Here is a 21,766-nt window from a genome sequence, read left to right as displayed (position 1 = left end):
ATAAACTTGAATGATCAAAGATAATAATTCTTAAGATTGAATATGGTAGGCTATAACTTGGCTATAGTAGAAAACAAGTAGAAAAGACGGGAGGCAACATTATGATGTTGTTGTTGTTGTTGTTGTTTTATTAATTGTTTTAGTTTTACAAAGGAAGTAACGTTATTATAAATCACTGTTAGCCTGCTAATATCTGGATCTGTATAAATTTGGTGACACAATGACGCAAGTTGATAGCCTAAATGATGAAGAGGCAGTCAGGTGTTTTTACGAAATATAAATAAATAAATATAAATATTTGTTCCTAAAATATCTTTGGTGAACTTTAGGTTGGAGACTGTTAAATCATTTGTAATGTTGAATTATTTGTGATAAGAATATTAAACATATAGAATTGTTTTAAATATTCATTGTATTGTTTTAAGCTAAGGTAGGCTATCTGTTTATTAATATCATTTTTTGTTTGTTTCTTTGTTTGTTTTTCAAAAAAGAATTTTCCTGACATCTCTCGGATTTAAGGTGAGCAAACATTGGACTAATAGGTTGCTGAAGTTTATTGCCCTCTTTACATCTAGGATGCCTTTTATCCCTGTCACACAATATGCTTGCCAAATGGATTGAGATTAATAATAGATTAATAACTCTGGCACTTTTTGCGCCATCAGTACTTTTTACGCTAGGCTTTGTATAAATTTTTTTGGTATTTTTTTTCAGAAATTGTATGCAAAATATTATATATATATATAATATTTTGCATACAATTTCTGCAAATCAAATGTATAAATCAAAAATGATTACATCCATCAGTAAAAAAGTAGTCATATTAGTCACAAATCAAGTCAAAAACTGCAATGGTGTTCACATTATTAACTGTTAGTTCCGTGATATATGAACATGTCAAGTGATCAATTAGCTTTCTCCATACGGTTTGTATTTAATATATGCCACAGACTATAGCGCATCTATTCTCTCTGCTTCCTGTGTTTGAATATTTTATGACTTGGTTAGGAGTTCAAATGCTCCGGCATTTTCACTCTACATCTTTACACTTATTCTTGTTGTAGCGAATACTGTGAGAGAAGTTTTAAAAGATGAATTGTGACCATAAGGATGAACACGGTGGCCGGTCACCAACTGGATCAAAACTCAGCTTTCGTGAAGATGACCGGCAAGTTCATTCAATTCCAAGTATGTCAACTTTTCAAAACTCTGGTAAAACTTTTCTGTTCTCTTTTAACACAACAGTACAGAGGAAAAGAGCAACTGATAATGTGCTTTATTTATTTTATAGAATCATCTGACGAAAAACACTCGGAATCCACCAGAACATGTCTAAAGGATAATGAACTATCTTTAACCGATGAACTCTCTGGGAAGGAAAACTCATGTCTTATTTCTCCTCTTAGCAAAACGAAACCACTAGCATTTGGTAAAAATCCTTCACACTACCTACCATTCTTTAAGCTAAAATCCAAGTAACTTTAATATTGTTTCCTCATTGTAGATGTGCATATCAAAGAAGTCCCAGCAGATGTGAAAAAGCCACTTCAAGATGTTCTGAACGTTCCTGGCAGTGACATCAGTGATGCTTTTCCTGTCTGCGTTCAGCTACCCACAAACCCCTTAAAAAACTCACATATCACCGCTTCTAAAGCAACACACCGTCATCGCAAAATCAGCCGCTCCTCCACTGCCACACTGAAAAGTCGACTGAGCCTGAAAGCCCCTGCTGAAGGTAAGCAACACCTCAAATTACATTTGACTCAATGAAATGAGGGATTCAATTTTTATGACTTCTAATGCATTATAGATGCAAGTGGAATCCTCGCTAACAGCACTGATAACAGCTTTCCCTCTTCCTGTCATCCTTTATCATAAGTATTTAGCTAATTTTTTTAGCAAATGCACACACACCCCAAACTTTCTTTGTGTGCTGCTGATCAGGACAGCAGTTTTATGATGTACTACAGTGTCAGCAAAGCTGCTTTATTTGTGGTTACCACATCGATATTTTGTCTGTGTTACAGCCATTAAAGGAATATTCCGAGTTCAATACAAGTTAAGCTCAGTCGACAGCACTTGTGGCATAATGTTGTTGATTAGCACAAAAAATTATTTTTACTCTTCTCTCCTTTTCTTAAAAAAAAGCAAAAGGCACTTACAAAGGAAGTGAATGTAGGCAGAAGACATAAACAAAGTGTGTAAACATGATTTTAGTATGAAAAAAATCACGTATTAACCTTTTCTGTGTAAAATCAGTTTGAGAACATAACACATAAAAGGACTGTAAAGACAACTTTCAGCTCAAAAGTCAGGATGAAACTTTTCTTCCCTCTTGTCATGACATATCCGAGTGAAATGGCTTCTTGAACAAGAAAAAATGGACAGGACTTGATTTAGTCCATTGGGAATTGATTGGATCGCCGTGGTTTGCGATTGCTGTGATCTCATGTGAGTGACAGGTTGTCTCCGCTCTAATTCATCCCAAAGGTGTTCTATCGGGTTGAGGTCAGGACTCTGTGCAGGCTAGTCAAGTTCCTCCTCACCGAACACGCTCATCCATGTCTTTATGGACCTTGCTTTGTGCACTGGTGCGCAGTTATGTTGGAACAGGACGGGGCCATCCCCAAACTGTTCCCACAAAATTGGGAGCATGAAATTGTCCAAAATGTCTTGGAATGCTGAAGCATTAAGAGTTCCTTTCACTAGAACTAAGGGGCCAAGCCCAACCCCTGAAAAACAACCCCCACACCATAATCCCCCCTCCACCAAACTTTACACTTGGCACAATGCAGTCAGGCAAGAACCGTTCTCCTGGCAAACCGCCAAACCCAGACTTGTCCATCTGATTGCCAGACAGAGAAGCGTGATTCGTCACTCCAGAGAACTCGTCTCCACTGCTCTGGAGTCCAGTAGCGGCGTGCTTTACACCACTGCATCTGACGCTTTGCATTGCACTTGGTGATGTAAGGCTTGGATGCAGCTTCTCAGCCATGGAAACCCATTCCATGAAGCTCTCTACGCACTGTCCTTGAGTTAATCTGAAGGCCACACAAAGTTTGGAGGTCTGTAGCTATTGACTGAAAGTTGGCATTGTGCGCCTCAGCATGCGCTGACCCCGCTCTGTGATTTTACGATTTAACGAGTTCCTGTTGTTCCAAAATTGCTTCCACTTTGTTATAATACCACTAACAGTTGACCGTGGATTATTTTCTAGTGAGGAAATTTCACGAATGGACTTATTGCACAGGGGGCAACCTATCACGGTACCACGCTTGAATTCACTGAGCTCCTGAGAGCGACCCATTTTTTCTCAAATGTTTGTAGAAGGAGTCTGCATACTTAGGTGCTTGATTTTATTCACCCGTGGCCATGGAAGTGATTGGAACACCTGAATTCAAGGATTTTGGAGAGGTGTCCCTTGTCTGGCTATCAGTGGACCAAGCTCAATCTTTTAAGATTGTCTGCACTGTCTTTTCTACTGCACAAGAGGCTTGATCAACTCGAACGCAGATGAGCCAATGGCAGTTGAGTATAAGTTGCACTAGGAGAGGAACTCAGACATCTTTAGGTTTCAGCGCCATAGAGAAACATTGGAAAATCCGAAGCTCTCATCGGTTTGATGGTGTTTATGTTACAAAAATGGTAAAACAATGTGCCTGCACTGTACCACTGATTCCAGGTATCCTGAGAGGATTTTCTGGTTGTCCAACTCTGATTAAGTTACGAATAAAGTTAGTTAGTCCCTGCTGACATACAAACCGAAATAACTAACTGTTCTCACGTCATGTAACGTTAACAGTGTAGGTCAAAAACACATAAATGAAGGTCTACATTTCAGTCCCTCTGCATATTAAACTGGTTAAATGTAGATTAATTTAATCTTACACTGCGGTATAGGAACAGTGTTGATCCTGGATGTTGTCATCTGCGATCGTGACGACTGTAACGTGAGGCTTCTCCCGTTTGCACTGAGATATGTTTAAGGTCTGCATTATCTGTCTTACTAAGGAGGACTCTTATTTTGAGGGGTATTATAGTGTACGGGTAGTGAAAGGGAGAGCTCGCAGTTTACAAAGTTTACAGTTTAATGGCACCCCCGAAAAGGCATAAGGTCTGTATATGTTCGTTTACTGTTAGTTGTATGAGTGTTTTTGTATAATTTGCTGTGTGTTAATGATAACGCAACGGAGAGAGAGAGTTTGTGAATGAGACGTTAATGCGCACTTCTGCTTTGTTTGTTCAGCTCTTACGGGGATTTTTTTTGGGAGTGAAAAACGATGTAATAAACTTCATAAACCATCAGTATATTTTGGCCATCATTTGGACAGGGTCCGCTACATTCGGTGTCCAAAAACATCTTGGGATGAGGTTTTCACACTGACAGCTGTCATTGTAAGACAGTTAGCAACTCCGTTTGTTTGTCCGAGTTAGCAACAGTAACTAAAGGGGGCGGGCTTACCGATAGGTCAATTGGATAGTCCTTCAACCAATCAGACCAACGATCCGAGTGACGGATTCTTTTGGCCACCAGCGGAGCAAGCTGGTAAATTAGGCTTTTACCAAAGCCGGTCGGTAGGAAGGCAAACACATCCTTCTTTTGTAGGAATTGTTCCAGGGCAAGTTTCTGTTCCGCTTTCAATGAAAACTTGCCTTTGAAATCTTTTAAAACAGTAGCGACAGCGGCATCAACGGGTTGCTGCGCTTCGGTGGCCACCATGTTGAATGTAAACCAAAAGCTGCTTGCCGTCGCTTCTCTATAGTCATAGTGTTAAACCCGCCAATAGCGCGCCAAGTGGATAAGCCAGTTTGTGATTGGTCCCCGCAGATTTGTAACGGAAGCAGGATAGAAAAATGTACAGGTTTCCAGCCTGAGCAGCAGGGCGAAATCAAATCGCCGGCAGATCGGGCTGGGTTTACCCAGTCTAGGGTGTCCCAATACTTTTGGCAATATAGTGTATATCCAAGTGAAACGGCTTCTCGAACAGGAAAAAATGGGCGGGACTTGATTTTGTCCATCGGGAATTGTTTGGATCATCATGGTTTGCTATTGCTGTGAGCTCATGTGAGTGACAGGTTGTTCCGTGCCTGTAAACACATCATCAGAGGAGAGGGAGAAGAGAAGACAAGACAAGAGAAGTCTTTGCAAGAGGATTATGAGGGCACATGAATTTAAAAATAATTATGATATGCATGGATAAATTAATTATAATGAATACCGCAATATTCCATAAAAAAAAAAGAATTGTCAATTTTGATTTCATGGTGACTTTAGCAGACTAATCGAAGCTTATTGTTATAAGGTGTTATTCACTTCCATTGTAAATGCCTCACCGTAACCTCTTTTTAATTAAAACAAATGTTGTATTAAATGCAGAACATGCATTTAACCTCACATATAATACATTTTCTTCTCTTTTCTTCTTCCACTTCTAGACTTGTGTGCATCCTTTTTGTTAGCGTGTTTGTTCTGCAAGTTTTGGGATTGCGTGCTGGCCGTTGGTGACGGGTGTCAATACTGCGTGGCATCAATCTGTACATCCTTCTGCTCTCACGCATGTTGTTGCGACCCTTCCTCTCTGGAGGACCTCGTAGGTTTTTGCCCATGTTGCAGCTGTGCTGAGTACATGGAGGCGTGCGGCTGCAATTGTGGAGAAAACGCCTTTGACTGCTCCATTTGCGATCTCTGTTCACAGACGACTGAGTGTCTGGAACTCGGCATGGAACTCTCTCAGCTTCTGTTTCACTAGTCTGACCGTCATTTGCATACTGGTCATGACAATCAGATAACGCGGGAATGGAATGTAGCGAATGTAATGTGCTGATTTCACAAGCATGTAAATCTGCTGGTTGATTGTGGCTGTGATATTGCACGGCTGCATTTGATCACTGCATTTTCACACTGCATCAGAGGAAAAAAAGCATATACTGTTTAGATATCACCTGAACCAGAATATATCAAAATATGGAAACGTTTTTGTCCAGCTCATTGCAGTTTGAGAGTAAATATAACTGGTAAAATAAAATGTTAAAAGTACACTGCAAACAATGATTTTCTTCAGTGTTTTTGTCTTGTTTTCCAGTATGCATATACATTCGTAAATTAAGATACATTTACTTGAGAAGAAAAAGGACTTAAGATATTAATATATATAATATAATATTTGCCAGTAAGAAATTTCTTTCATGTTTTAAGCAAAAACTCACTTCATTTTGATGATTTCTTCAGAAAAAAAAGTTTATGTATTTGTATTGTGAAACAAGACAAACATACTGAGGAAGAAAATCTTTTGCAGTGTATACATTTTTTTTTAAATTTGTTCAAATTATCTATATATATAATTTTCTTATGAAAATAAATAGCTTTTATTGACTCTGAAGTATTTTGTGTGATGCAATGATTCATATCATCATGGATTTGGCAAGACAATGTTAGACTGCATTATACTAAATGTATCTTATATTCTGTTCTAGAATAAAAAATAAAACAGTTCTTCTGTTTTATGTTTTAAATCTCTTTTGTGTGAAATGGATGTAAGTCAAAGTATACATGAGAACTACTAGATTTGTTTATGTAAAACTGATAACATGCACATATCTGGTATATTTAATTAATATTGAGATGAAACTGGAGGTAAATGTGCAAATGATTAATGTGCAGATTTGATTGAATAAAAAATAAAAAATTGAGTGCTATTGATAAACAGATCTTGAAAAAAAAAAAAAAAAACATTTGAAAAAAAAGTCATGCATACTAATGAGATTTTTTCTCATCAGTTTATTTTAGCCAATTAAATACCACCAACACAGGACATTTTCAAAGAATACATTTTCTTCTCTTAATTATACATTGTGCTTTGAAAAAAATCTGTTTATAATAAAAAAAGAACACCTTCCCTTTAATGGAGTACAGATGTAATGAAAGTAAAGATGGAAATGACACACCGGGAGCTGAAGAATAACTGGCAATTCAGTTTTAATGAGTAGAAATATTTCTATAGACACACCAACGCTTATTTCTAAGGACTGTACTGTCAACACATGCGACAATAAACATTTTATTGCTTTGTGACTTCACATAATGAAATCATTTCAAACTTACACCTATTCCATACCTTTGACACAGGAAAAAGGAAAGGGAAATTGCATAATCTAATCACAACATTCAAGTTTTGAAACATATTTTACAAGTCTATGCTTTTAGCTTTAAATCATATAGTTTTATATATCAAACATTCATTTGAATTGCAGCAGAACTCACAGAGATAAACTTTTAAACATTTGGAGACTCATTTGAATTCATTTCTCTATATTTACAAAACCAACAAATGACTTTTGTTCCTTGAAGCTAAAGGCACAGTCTGATCAGAGATGAAACTTAATTTGGCTTTGACCGGCAGTACGCGCAACGTCATGTTTCCAAGCACATCTACATAACATTTACATTCGCAGGTAAGTATGTATTTAGCTGCATCTAACAAAATGCTGATTTAGATCTATTGCTTAAAAAAAGCACTTTAGGCAGAGGTAGCTTGTGAATTTTACACCTGAAAAGCTATTTGTGCATGATGTTTATGTGGCTTGTTTCCTTATATACATTCCAAAAATATGTAACACTTTGCGCATAATTCATTAACAAGTTAATGCCTTGGGTATCAAGAACTAACAATGAACAACAATTTTTACATCATCTATTAATTTAGGTTAAATATTAATTTATAAATAAACAACACGTTTGTTCATTATACATTAATATGAATTCATTCAGCTTTTTAAATGTATTAGTATATGTAGAAATGAACTGTAGTATAACTAGAAATTGTTTGATATTGTTTTTCATGATACCTGATGTATTAAATAATGCCAAATAATTTTTTTGAAAATATGAATTTTACTTGGTAAAATGAATAGTAACGCTTTACAATAAGGTCCCATTAGTTAATGCATTAACTACAAGCAATATATTTGTTACAGTATTTATTATACTTTGTTAATGTTAGTTAAAACATCATTTTTAGTTGATGTCAGCTCAGATCCATCAAATAATATTAACAGATACAACTTTTGACTTTAATAATGTATTGGTAAATGTTGAAATTAACATTAACTAAGATTAATAAATGCTTTAGAAGTAGTTTAACCCATGAATTAACTAATGTTAACAAATGATTGTGAAGTGTTACCAAACTAATTTGACCAAAAATCATGTATAAGCACCAGCACCGTCACATGTTTTGTTTAGCAATGTAACATTAAAAAAGGTCAAATTAACTAAGCTTAAAAGGAAGTGTTGTAAACAAACAAATAAAATGTAGAAATTTCAAACCAGTTAGTAGTAAATATGCAAGTACTTGGCTGAAAGTGTTAAAAAAAAAAACTTTTCTGATATACGCAGTAAATATTGCTTGAACATTTTCATCATCATAATATAAATAATGAGTTCTCGCAATGAAACAACTCCGAAACATCCCTTTGGTAAGGTAAGTGACTATAAAATGACTATTCACTCCACACTCCAAAAACATATATATAATGTGCACTTGCATGCTCTGAATCCAGAGTCTAATAACACATCTATCACATTAATAAATGTCACATGATTTACCCTTACGGCAGCGGAAGGCTAAAGGAAAGCTTAGAAAGGCTAAAACGTCCTACATTTTAGCTACAAAAAGGCTAAACGTTTTGGGTGCGTTTCAGATTTGGGATAAACATTTGGGAGTGTTGCAATCACTGACTGCTTATGAAACGCTGTAATACTACAGTTAATATTTTTCATCAACTGCCTTGAATTAAAGAGAACAACAACACAGAGCGTTCTTTTTAAAGGGATAGCCAACCCAAAAAAATGAAACATCCATCATCATTTCTGCAGAACACAAAAGAAGGTCACAATTAATAGTGCAGCATTTCTCATAATATTGTCTTTTATGTTCAACAGAAGAAAGAATGTCATACTGGACTAAACGACAGAATTTTTGGGTGAACTGTCCCTTTAAAACATTCCAAGGCGTCCCACATGAGGAAAAGCACAGAAACATACATATAGCGGTCAGTTCGGTCACAAGTCATCCTCCATCCTCATGCTACTCTCGTGGATGCTGGTCTTGGAGGCTCCGGGGGACATTGGAGAAAAGAGCACATCTGAAGACCTGACAGTGGGCATTGTGCAGCCGTCATCCATCAGAATGTCACTGAGACCCACGTCAGAGTAAAGATCAGAGGCCGTAGGGTCGTCCAGCTCTGCAAAGCTAAACGTATCCAGATCCAGAGGGCCGCTTACTGCCGCAGCAGCCGGGGAGCCGGAGGGAGGTATTGTGAGGAAGGGAGAGGGGGAAGTCTGTGCCATGGCAGCATCCATGCTGAGGTGGCTCTGAGGTTGGGCTTCCCCAGCGCCATGCTGCATGGACTGGTTTGCCTGTAGTAGCTGTTGCTGAAGGAAGGAAGCCTCTGTGCTCAGGCCTTGAGACACAGCGCTGTTGAGGCCATGGTGATGAGCTTGCATTTCTAATTCCTGTGCGCAACAGACAGCAGGGGGTGTTAGAGTCCATCTTTTCAACAAGTTAAGTGTTAAATCAGAATGGGTTTTTTTCCTTTTCTTTTTTTTGGTACAGACAAGAAAGCTAACATTTCATTTACCTGTATGCGGAGCAGCAGGGCCTGGTTGGATTGCTCCAGTTTCTTCTGCCTCATTTCAGTCTCTTTGGCCCTCTGTTGCTCTTTCTGAAGTTTTCTTATATAATCAACAGAAGCCTTCAAAATGGTTCCCTTGTTCCAACGCATCTCCCTGCCATTTCAACCAGAGAGAAGGTAAATATGATGCATGTACACTAGTTTAAAATATAAGAAATATATATATACACATATAGTCTAAAATTTAAGAAATGTATACACACAGTAAAAGTAGTAATATTGTTAAAAATATTACAATTTGAAAGACAGCCCTCAGAGGAGTAAATTACATTTTTAAATATATTCAAATAGAAAACAAAGCATATTTTTCAGCAGTCATTACTTTACTTTAATGTGCTGATTTGGTGATCAAGAAGCATTTCTTATTATTATCAATGTTGAAAAGCTGTGCTAATTATTATTTATGGGGACACGTTATTTTTCAGGATTCTTTAATGAATGTAAAGTTAATAAGAAATAGAAATCCCTTCTAACATTAACAAATGTCTTTACTGTCACTTTTGACCAATTTAATGCATACTTGCAAAATATTTTTTTTTTTAAAAAGACTGACCCAAACTATTTATATACACAGATCAGGCATAACATTATGTCCTAATATTACATTAAATATCCTAATATTGTGTTGGTCCCCCTTTTGCTGCCCAAACAGCCCTGACCCCTCGAGGCATGGACTCCTGAAGGTGTGCTGTGGTGTAAGTTGCGAGGTGGGGCCTCCATGGATTTGTAGGACAAGTCAACACCTTAAACTCGTTGTTGTGCTCCTCAAACCATTCCTGAACCATTTTTGCTTTGTGGCAGGGCGCATTATCCTGCTGATAGAGGCCACAGCCACCAGGGAATACCATTTCCATGAAAGGGTGTACATGGTCGGCAACAATGCTTAGGTAGGTGGTATGTGTCAAATTTACCTGCTCCAGTGGCTCTCAATTTTCAAGGTTTCCCAGCAGAACATTGCCCAAAGCATCACACTGCCTCCGCCGGCTTGCCTTCTTCCTATAGTGCATCCCGGTGCCATGTGTTCCCCAGGTAAGCAACGCACCTGGCCATCCACGTGATGTAAAAGAAAACGTGATTCATCAGACCAGGCCACCTTCTTCCATTGCACCATGGTCCAGTTCTAATGCTCAAGTGCCCACTGTTGGCGCTTTTGGCAGGTGGACAGGGGTTCAGCATGGGCACCCTGACTGGTCTGCGGCTATGCAGCCCCACACACAACAAACTGCGATGCACTGTGTATTCTGACACCTTTCTATCATAACCAGCATTAACTTCTTGAGCAATTAGAGCGTCTGTTTGATCGGACCACACAGGCCAGCCTTCACTCTCCACATGCATCAATGAGCCCTGGCCGCCCATGACCCTGTCGTCGGTTCACCACTGTTCCTTCCTTGGAGCACTTTTGATAGATACTGACCACTGCAGACCGGGAACACCCCACAAGAGCTGCAGTTGCTCGATTGGATTGAGTGGGATGTGCTGAAAAAACAAGTCCAATCCATGGAGGCCCCACCTTGCAACTTACAGGACTTAAAGGATCTGCTGCTAAAATCTTGGTGACAGATACCGCAGCACACCTTCAGGGGTCTGTGTGTGTTTGTGTGTATTAGGGATGTTAATGATTTATCGATGATCGATTAATTGTTGATAATACATTGAATAGATAAAACCTATTGATCATTGATTAATCACGGTCTTGGCGCGTGCGTGCTGCTCAACTGCGAAACATGTAAATCAGACACAAGGAATAAAGCCTTGTTTATACTTGACGCGTCCGCTGCCGCACCATAGACTGTAAAAAGGGTCTGTGCGAGGGTGCGCGCGGCAAAAATGACATCATCTGGAGGCTTGCGCGGCGGAGCCAGACGAAAGTGAAGTGTGCCAGTGATCAACTTCAGCGCATGCAGCTCCAACAGCAATGCACAACTTATAATGACTATGATTGGGACTGTCATGTTATACATCATTAAAAAGAGAACAATATTGTAATACATCGTTGTGAATTTACTGGGTCTAGTTGGCGTTTTCAGCGCGTTGTTTTAAGGAAGAGCGCGTCCACACATTCTGAAGAGCACGCATCTGAGGTGGAGTTGGTGACACATGGTATTACTCATATTTGATTATTAAATAAGTAATTTAATTAAATGATCAATCACATCGACTCATTTTACAATCCTATAGCCCCTTATTTAGATTAAAAACCCTTCTCATTGATTTGGTGAGGAACATGGTGTCTTGAGCAGCGTTTGCACACCCTGTCATGTGGTCAGCTATAAGACACTGCTGTAGATGCATATGCAGTATTATGGATATCGATTAATTGATCGTTAATTTAAACGACGATCGATCATGGACATTTGTGTAAATCTCTAGTGTGTGTGTGTGTGTGTGTGTGTGTGTGTGTGTGTATGTATATGTGTGTATATATATATATATATATATAAAATAAAATAAATAATATTGTTATATATATAAGAAACTTACGGATCAGTGGATTTGGGTATCAGAGCCCCTAATTCCTTTATTCTGTCATTTATGTTGAATCTTCTCCGCCTTTCAACTACACAAAGCAAAACACAGATTGGGGCTGAGTCATGTAATGACAGTAAACAAACAATACACTACACTACTGGAGCATGTGTCTTTTGAACTCACTGAGATTGTGATTATCTTTCTTCTGCCTCTCCTTCATGAGAGCTCTGGTCTCTGTATCTGACAACAAACAGCTATTATGACAACTACACATTACTGTAGATCCATAACACAACAAACAGTTGAAACCAATGGAACGCAGGAGAAGGGCTGTTGAGTAAAACATTACCAGTATATTCTGTTTTGATGTTAGGCAGATCTGCTGGACAGGAATTGCTGACTGTGATGGTGGGGGTCGCCATGCCAGGACTGCTGTAGACATCCAGAAGGTTGCCTGGTAGCTAAGACAACAACAGAGGAGAGAAATCGAATCAAATCCCTTCAAAACATTGAGCTGTACCAGGAAACATATTGAAGTAATATGTTGTTTACATCAGCATAAAACTTCCAATTACCATCAAGTATACTATTGTTCAAGAACATGAATATAAATACACTCAACAAGGAACATTGATGTGCTATAATTAACTGAGGAAAAATCTGGCCATTTTATTATTCAAAGTAAATGTAGTGCTAGAATTCAGTATGTGACTACATTATTACATCCAAATTAAATTCCTGAACTATTAATATTATTCACACATTAAGGCAAAAAAACAGCAACTTGAGGACAAAAGGTTAGTTATTAATTAAAATAATAATTTTATATGCAATTTTAATCTGATATTCATTATATTATAATGAAATATATATATTATAATAAATATAAATATTTTCATTTCAAATCCGCAGATTCAAAACAGATTTCTTTAAGAATAAGGGCTAATAAATGGCTAATAATTCAAGAATAAGATTTTACCTTTCTTTTTCTTTCATGCTCCTCCAATAAAACTAAAATCCTCATTTTACGTCAACTCGCTTTTTACCCTTTCCTCCAGGAAAATAAAGTAAAATCCTTCGCCAGTTGTTTCTAGAGTTCTTTCTATCCTGTGCCATGCTCTGTATGGTCCGTTCACAGTCCTTTTTGTGTCCTCCCTGATAATTCCTGCCTGGCAGGTGTTAGTTAAGTGTCAGAAAGGAATGTTTATGTCGATTGCCGAGGTGCATCCCATTTATCGCCTCCCTCATAAGTGCAGTGGTTAGCATTCACTCTTAAGAGGGGTGGGGACATTTACATTCAGGAAATGATCCCGCTGTAGCTTTCAAAATGGCTTGTTGCGGTTTACCACAAATATAGCTGGGGTTCAGAGAGGCTTTTATTCAGAACCTTGCCGTAATGTTATGGATGCATTTATCAATAATGAAAATCATCACTCAGCTTACCGTGTTCGGGAGTTGTAGGCCAGAATCTATCAGTGACATGATGTCATCATTGAAGCTGGACTCAAGGCTGATGATGTCGTCGATTACATCATCCATCTGAGGGGATGCAATCAAGGTTTAGAAGAGTACTGTCATATAAGAGTATTGCATATCTAAATCGCAAAACAAAGTGGCTTATAAACTAGTATTTAGGGAATCGATTAACTGTATTCTTAAGACAATTGTCAAGTGTGTGTTTTATGGGCAATCTAAAGCAGAAGTGCTGTATGGTGTGAAAGAGGGGTGCAGATATAATTAAGCTGCTGGTGTGATATTTTGCAGTACAATGTGACAAAACTAGTGAGAGGGCAAACTGAACAGAGAATGTTCGCTTACTGGAAGGTGTCAATACAGTGGCACAAAGTAAAAACATAATTGGGATACACTTTATTTGAAGGTGTCCTTGTTACAGTGCAATTATATATGCAAATACTGAGTAATATTAATTAACAACATGTACTTACTATAGAGTTAGGGTTAGGATGAGGGTATGGTTTAGGGCTAGTTGAACCTCATTATGCATAATTTACTGTCATTAATACAGCAAGTACATGTAACAACAAGGACACTAAAATAAAGTGCTACCAACAATTGCTGTTTTGGAACAAGGTCCTATTTCGTTAACATTAATTAGTTACATTAACTTACAATGTAAAATAGTTCTAAAGCATTTATTAATCTTAATGTCAATTTCATCATTTACTAAAAACATTATTAAAAATTAAAAATCAAAAGTTGTATATGTGAATATTATTTAATGGACCTGAGCTGATAAACTAACAATGAACAGTATTTTTTATTTATAACAATGAACAGTATTTTTATACAAACAATCAAAAAATGTATAAATACTGTAACAAATGTATTGCTCATTGTTAGTTAATGCATCAACTAATATTAAATAATAGAACCTTGCTGTAAAGTGTTACCGCTGTTTTATATGCCGTTAAGAAGACAATTATTCAAATTTTCAGCATGAATCAGAAGAAAATAAAGTGGGGGCAATTTACAGAAGTGAGAATAATAAAAAAACAAACATTTTAAATCATAAGTCTTCTTTAGCATAAATCAGTAACCAACATAAATTATGTTTCTCAGCCGTGGGAAGACTATTGGGCATAGTTTTTATAGGGTTGCAGACGGCGGTAAATGTACATAATAAAATGAAACTATTCAACATACAATTGTGCATTTTAAGATAGTAAAATAGGCTTAGCAACTTAAGAAAAAAAAAAAAACAACACTTCCCGGTGCATTTCAATACAAATTCTGAATTTTTTGTCTTACTGTTGTATGATAAACAAACAAGCCTTGTATTGTGTTGGGTCGCCATTTCATATCCAATGCATAAAATGTAAAATAAACGCTACTTTGTTTTTAAGCTTTCCAAAACGGAGATAAAAAGCAATAAAGCCACTTCTACATCTGAATGAGATGATCAGTTTATTAACATTGTATATGTCAACGGCTTGTCTGTAAGGCCAGAAATATTCATCCAAAACATAGACCTCTATATAAACGGAATCAATAATAAATTGTAAATGTGTTCAGAATTCTGCAACAAATATTTAGCAGATTTTCTATTTTGAGTCGTGAAGAGAGCAGGATATATTAAAATTAGTGCTGGGCAAATTAACGCGTTAACGTGGGTGATTATTTTTACAGTTTAACGTATTAAAAACATTTAATGCAATTAATGCAGCGTCCGTTTTTATATCAATTTTTGCCCAGCGTTATATGATCACGCTCTTATTCATGTAATACTTTTAAACAGTCTAAGCACGACAAGACACAAGAGAACACGCTGTATGTAAATGTCCTGTCTGTGTGGGTGAGTCTCATGTCAGCTCATTGAGGTACACCCTGACACACACACACACTCGACGCACAGACAGACTCACGTCAGTCTCGTGCACACAGAGTTCTCTTTTGCTCGAACAAACAATAACAACAACAGAGAATTTTGCCAAAACGCCAGTTTTATAGAGTATTCTCATATTAGGAGTCTTAAATTAGTTAAATAATGTCTTAAATGAACTTGTGAGAAAATATGTGTGCTTGCGAGTGTATGCATGCATTATTGTAACTTAAGTACATTACTTGACAGTTTCATGAACTTTAGTAGCCTATTTACTAGTTTTTATTAGTTCTGAATGGTCCTGTCATCTGCTGTGTTCAGACTTAAGTTTTGTTTGATGTTTGCTATATTTAGGAAGTGTACTTTCTTGAAGCAGATCAAATAAAAAGGGAGTTCATAAATCTGCCTGCTTGTATTCATTGACGAAAACGTAGCCATGTGCAGTAATATTAAAAATTAAGGATGCAACGAATCGTGATGCATCGTGACATTGATTCAAATCGAATCTTTGACATGATGATCGTAATAAAATTGAATCGTGAGACCAGTGACGATTCACACCCCTATTCACCAGACGAGTATTATGATACTAAAGGATGATTTATACTTCTACATTGAACCCAAGCCATAGCTACGCCGTAGGCTGTTTGTAACGTGCATACATAGACTACAGCGTAACCTGATGTGCACCTCTCCAAAAATGTAACAAAGCGTCAATTCTATGCAGACTGCAAACGCTGTGAATGCTCTGCCAGAACCCCTGACTAGGGAATCCTAAGATAGCGTTCTATGCGTGTGTCGTGTGTACTTGAAGCCACCCTCAGGCTGAAAGACGCAACCTCTGCTAGAAGTGTTTTACATGTGTTAAAGGTGCCCTAGAATGAGTTGAAACAATATTTTAAAATGTTCTCTGATATCTGCATAGAGGGTATGTGGCTTATTTAAGGGCAAAAACCCAGATACGGTTTTACAGGTCCATTTACAACCCTAGAAATTGTCCCAAGAATGAAATGGTATGTTTTCGCCTTATTTGGAAGGGTCATGAATATTAATGTAGAGTTCTGCTCTGATTGGCTGTTTCACTGCGCGGCTAATTTCAGTAGCTTTAGTGACAGAAACACATCTATACTGTCCATCATGAAAATGGAGATTATGCATCCAACCTTATATGTTTGATCCTGTTTCTGACGAAGATGCAGATTTTGAGGAACAACCAATTGTTTTGAGATTGGAAATGGACGTTTCTGAGTGGTAAGTTTAGTCTTTATTTTTAGTAAGAACCTGCAAAACGTAACGTCAGTACTATAACTTCAGCCTACATGTGAACTAGCATATAACATTAACTTTACACATTAACTCAGCAGTCACAGCATTATTTTTAGAATTGTGAAAATATTTTAATAATTGTAATGCGTCACCGTATGATTTTACAATGATAGCTTCTTCACTTTAAATCACAAACTCTAAACAGCGAACTGGGTAGCGCGTAAATATGTTGTTAGTACAGTAAAGTTGACTAGATGCCTTGTCAAATGACTATTGTTTCAACTCAAGTGGTGGAGGATCGAGTGAGCTGCATCTAAACTAACATAGTTAGCTCCTGAGTTATGTGTTGTTGATGAAATATAGGCTAAATTATAATTATATCCGACAAAAGGGATTGCCATATGTATCTACGGTTGTATTGTGTAGATTTATATAGCAACACTGGCAGGAAATAATATTAACCTTTGTCATTTGTCAAACTTATGTATGCTACCTGGGAGTATCCTATTGTTACTGTACTAGCATCTTGCGTTGGATCTAGACAACACGGGATATTATCTTTAATGTTGTCTCACTAAGAAACTTTCAATTTAATCAGAAATTGTTAAGACAGTCAATAAGTGGATAAAATCACTACTTACTGCTTGCGGGGAATATAGTTTGAATTGCCGCTTCTCCAGTATCAGACACTGAGCGAAGCCTGTTTGATATTGTCCCAGGTTAGAAAAACTGTCTGTGGTGAAATGGGCCGAGCAAATAAACAACTTTGAATTAAAGTTTATTGTTGAAATAAATAAATGCCCAGTGTGTCAGTGAAGAGCGGCTCTGTGATCAGTAGTTAACGCTGCTCCGTCTGAAAGCACTGCGAGTTTGAGTCGCTTATAACGTGAGTTTGAAAAAAGAACACACGTCAACATCTTCACAAACTAGTAATGTGAAGTGTTCATAAAGCTGTTGTTCAACAAAATACGTTTAATAACATGTTTTAACTCATTTCATATCGTCAGTCGAGCTTTTTCCTTCATTTTATATTTTAGACATTCATTAATTAAAAGAAACAATGAGGTGTGCAGCGCTGGTGGAAACAACATGAGACTATGACAACACGACTGTCAAGATGGCTCGCAGTGTTTAGAGTATCGCCACAAATGAGTAAAGCAAGCCAACACGCAAACTGCCGAACCTCTTAGATGCTCAAAAACACAATCATCTTCATTAATGAGACTCAATGCTCTTACAGTGCTTAGGTCACTCGTTCTGATATTACGGTCTTTGATCTTGAAATGAGCTGATGAATAGCCTATAATGCAGCTCATATCTGTTGCTTTCGTTGACATGAACTCCGTTAAATGTGCATATAGCGCAAGAATTGAAGATCGGATTTATATTAATTTTGCGGAGAGGTGTAAGTTAAGACAACCTGCCTAATTTTTATTTATTTCTTTTTGAACACGTTTCCTCAAAAAAAAAAAACGTATTATAAGCAAGACAAGTTAAGTGTTGATTTAAGAGGATAAATGGATCAAACATGTGTTGTTAACTCACTCAGTCCGCTTGGTCGTTACTTAAAAAAAAGAAAACTTTAATTTAACAATCAAAAAAATGCTTTAAACATTTGTTTAAATTAACTTAATAAAGAAACTACTTTGACATTAAAAACAAAACTGAACTATTTTAATGGCTGCAACAATGTGTAATAGGGAGGAATGTTTACTCAAAAAAAAGGTTCTATATGGCACTAAAATAAAAAAACAAATTAAATCGAAAATTAATTAATTAATTTAAAAAAAACGTCACGTCACTTCATTTTATTTGTTTCATTTGCGCCGTTGCGAGCAGCATCAGCCTCAGCTTGTCAAAAATGCCTTTTTACTGTGGTGGTGGTGGTGGTGGTGGTGATAGTAGGCTAAATGTTTAAACCAACATTGTGATGCTTGAAGTGTTTTATATCTATGGATTTCATTACAAGTAAGACAAGTCCAGTGTTGATTTGAGAGGCTAAATTGATCCAACATGCGGTTAACTCACTGTCAGCTGCTGTCCGCTTGGTCATTACTTTAAAACAACTAAAACTTTAATTTAACAAACAAAAAAATGCTTTAAACATTTTTCTAAATTAACTTAATAAAGAAACTAAACAAAATATAACTACTTTGACATTAAAAACAAAACTGAACTATTTTAATGGCTGCAACGATGTGTAGGCCTAATAGGGAGGATAAAAAAAATAAAAAAAATCACGGGACTCGGGCCGATAGTTTTGGTAAGCTGTAGGACACGGCCAGGCTAGGGTCTAAGACTAACTACAATTAAAAAACTGAACGTGCCACTCGAGCCAAACTAACGGCCGTCTCAGCACATCAGCAGCAGCAGTCAGATCATATTCTACACGAGAGCGAGGAGCTAAATTACAAGATGGTCGCGGAATATTTGGTTTTAAAGCGATGTAAAAGCGCCTACTTAAGGGAGTTTGTCATTGTACTCTTTTGTTGCTATGTTTTTCATTATAGAATAATAGCTAATGAACCCACAATTCAAGCAACCTGCCCCTGAATTGGCAAACCGAAAGTAAACGCGGCGCAGAGCTGCATGCGTTCAGCCGCTCAGCGCACAAGCACAGCATTGAGGGAAACGCTGAGGGAATATTTTTTCACCGTCACATCCCTAACGTATAAAAAGGATAATACATTTTGATTATATTATTCTATTTTCCACAATGTCAAACGAACGCAGTTTAACCCAAAATGCAAGCTCAGACATGGCTTCTGCCACATAAGCTTGTGCAGTTGTGCGCTCTGGTGCACTGAACACTAAGAAGAAGCAAATATATTTATTAAGTATAACGAGGCTATTAAAATGGCTTGGCTATAAGATAATTGAAAAAAAGTATTGTATTTTATAGTGATTTTATAGTGTAAACATATGCAAGCACGAATGAGAGCCGCTTTGAGCGGGATGCCAGGTGTTCACGAAAAAAACAACAACAACGAATATTCGAATCACAAATTTGAAAATCGAATACCAACCCATCGAACGAATATTCGGGTCCAGCCCTAATAAATTTATGACAATCCATATGTTTTTCTTCAATGTACAGGAGTTTTAATCCCCACAGTGGATGCATAAGAGGCTCATATTTCATATTAAAGACATAGACTTTCACACAGATAAAAAGCACAGATTTTTATAATATATATTTTTTTACAATAAATCCTTAGACCTTTCTAATGATTTTTAGTCTGTCTGCATACTAAAAGGTAACCCATAATCCTTTTTGTAAAATAAGTTTTCTGTAAAATATAATTATTATTTTTATTCTGTTATATTTATTCTTAAATGCTATTTTAAATTTTTAGTTAAATAAAGTTATTGTAATAGTAATATTTCCCATTTTTATTTAGCAAATTATAATAATCATAATAATCAATTATTATTAGCCATATTAATACATAAACACAAAATGTTATATACACAGTTTTCACTTGTAAAAAAAAATAAAAAATAATAATAATCGCATTTTAAATCGCAATCGCAATTTTAACCAGAATAATCACAATTAGATATTTTCCCCACATCGTGCAGCCCTAATTTACGGTCAGGAGATGATACTGTGTAGTAAAAAAAAAAATATATATATATTATATATATATATATATATCTGTATATTTACCTCTTCTTTGTTGGAGCCCAGGTTAAGATGTGCCATTGGGCTATTGGGAGCACTGCTTGCAACAGGACCCATCTCCGGAGCAGAGCTTGACTGCGGAACAGGGGATATTCCAAGAGTTTGTGTGGCAACTTTATTGCCTAGTGTGGTGGACAAGTATTGCTTCACTTGCTGCCTCTGAGCCTGCTGGATGTGGTATTTCGTTGGGTTTTCAAGATGAGTTTGCACCTAAAGCAAAGTGAAAACACTGGATCAATAGTTATATTTAAATCGTCAAATGTTTTGAAAGTATCAAAACATTGACCATTGAAAAGTCATTGACATTTAATCTCTACATTACGTTTCTGTCCATGTATTAGTCATAAGGAGAGAAATTGATACTTTTATATAAAAAAGGGAACACACTTGCGTTGAGTACATTTTATGCATGTGACTAAAACTACATTTTAGTGGAGCGGTCTACACTGAAGACTCACTGCAGAATGCCTTATTTTTGAAAATGTCTGTAATAATTAAAAACACATCATTTGTAATATTTCAATGTACTTTTTAAAAAAAAATTTTTAGGTTGAGAATTTAAATACATTTTAAACTCTTAAAATTAAGCATTTATTCTAAAGTAGCATCATGTTTAATACCAGAGGTTTTTGCAATGCTTATTTTCATTTCCTAACAATTTTTTGGGTCAAGCTTCAAACTTTCAGCTAATTGTGTCATGGTTAGACAGCAGTTAGGATGCTACTAGAGTATGCAGTGGTAGAATAAAACAAAGTCGTTTTTTCGACTGAGAAAGAATTCTTTAAGGCTTCTTTAAGGTCCGACCCACCTTCAGAACCTCCACCGGTACTTGAGCTGGAGGAGGGCGGGCAGCCATGGTTGGCACCGTGACGGAGATGGCGGGAGTGGAATCTGTTGGGCGGAGCTGAGCGACAGACGCCTGCTGTTGCGCCTCTCTCCTCTCCTGCTCCTGCGCCTGCTCCCGCATCAGCTGTTGCCGTAGCAACACTCGGGATGACATGGCTACGCTGGTTCCACGGGTCAAGTATGAGAAGAATTAACAAGCTGCAATGGTTAAAGTAACAAAACAGTTGGTATAATTGTACAGGATCAGCAGTATAAAAGGAAATAACAGGGATGATCACTTCTCTTTTTGGACAATGAAGACTTGAGGAACAGGGAAATTCAACTGATCTGAGTCATCACACTCAGATAGTTGCATTCAAAAAGAAATTGAATACTCTACCAAAGCACAATCAACAAACAAATTAACCTCTCATACTTTTATACTCTCATGTGTGTGTGTATATATATATATATATTATATATAT

At 36.9% G+C, this 21,766-nt stretch overlaps 2 protein-coding genes across 2 annotated transcripts in view; one reads left to right on the top strand and one right to left on the bottom strand.

The window, feature by feature from the left end:
• Window positions 1–1,091: 1,091 nt before the first annotated feature.
• LOC307143419 (uncharacterized protein) lies at window positions 1,092–5,750 on the top strand (the record flags this gene model as incomplete). Its single annotated transcript, XM_079844962.1, has 3 exons — window positions 1,092–1,212; window positions 1,505–1,735; window positions 5,437–5,750. 3 exons carry the CDS (start codon window positions 1,092–1,094, stop codon window positions 5,748–5,750), a joined length of 666 nt encoding a protein of 221 aa, XP_079701088.1.
• Window positions 5,751–6,562: 812 nt separating this feature from the next.
• Window positions 6,563–21,766, bottom strand: part of gnl3l (G protein nucleolar 3 like) — a 24,679-nt gene continuing 9,475 nt past the window's right edge. The window contains 9 exon segments of the mRNA XM_079844966.1: window positions 6,563–9,514; window positions 9,640–9,787; window positions 12,178–12,253; window positions 12,349–12,405; window positions 12,515–12,626; window positions 13,609–13,704; window positions 20,442–20,666; window positions 21,265–21,492; window positions 21,496–21,500. Coding sequence (XP_079701092.1) covers window positions 9,062–9,514; window positions 9,640–9,787; window positions 12,178–12,253; window positions 12,349–12,405; window positions 12,515–12,626; window positions 13,609–13,704; window positions 20,442–20,666; window positions 21,265–21,492; window positions 21,496–21,500 — 1,400 coding nt within the window. The 3' untranslated portion in view covers window positions 6,563–9,061.

This window comes from Gobio gobio, assembly GCF_949357685.1.
Source record: "Gobio gobio genome assembly, chromosome: 19".
Taxonomy (NCBI): domain Eukaryota; kingdom Metazoa; phylum Chordata; class Actinopteri; order Cypriniformes; family Gobionidae; genus Gobio; species Gobio gobio.
The sequence above is the reverse complement of the archived record's forward strand: the minus strand, read 5'-3'. Positions and strand labels throughout refer to the sequence as shown.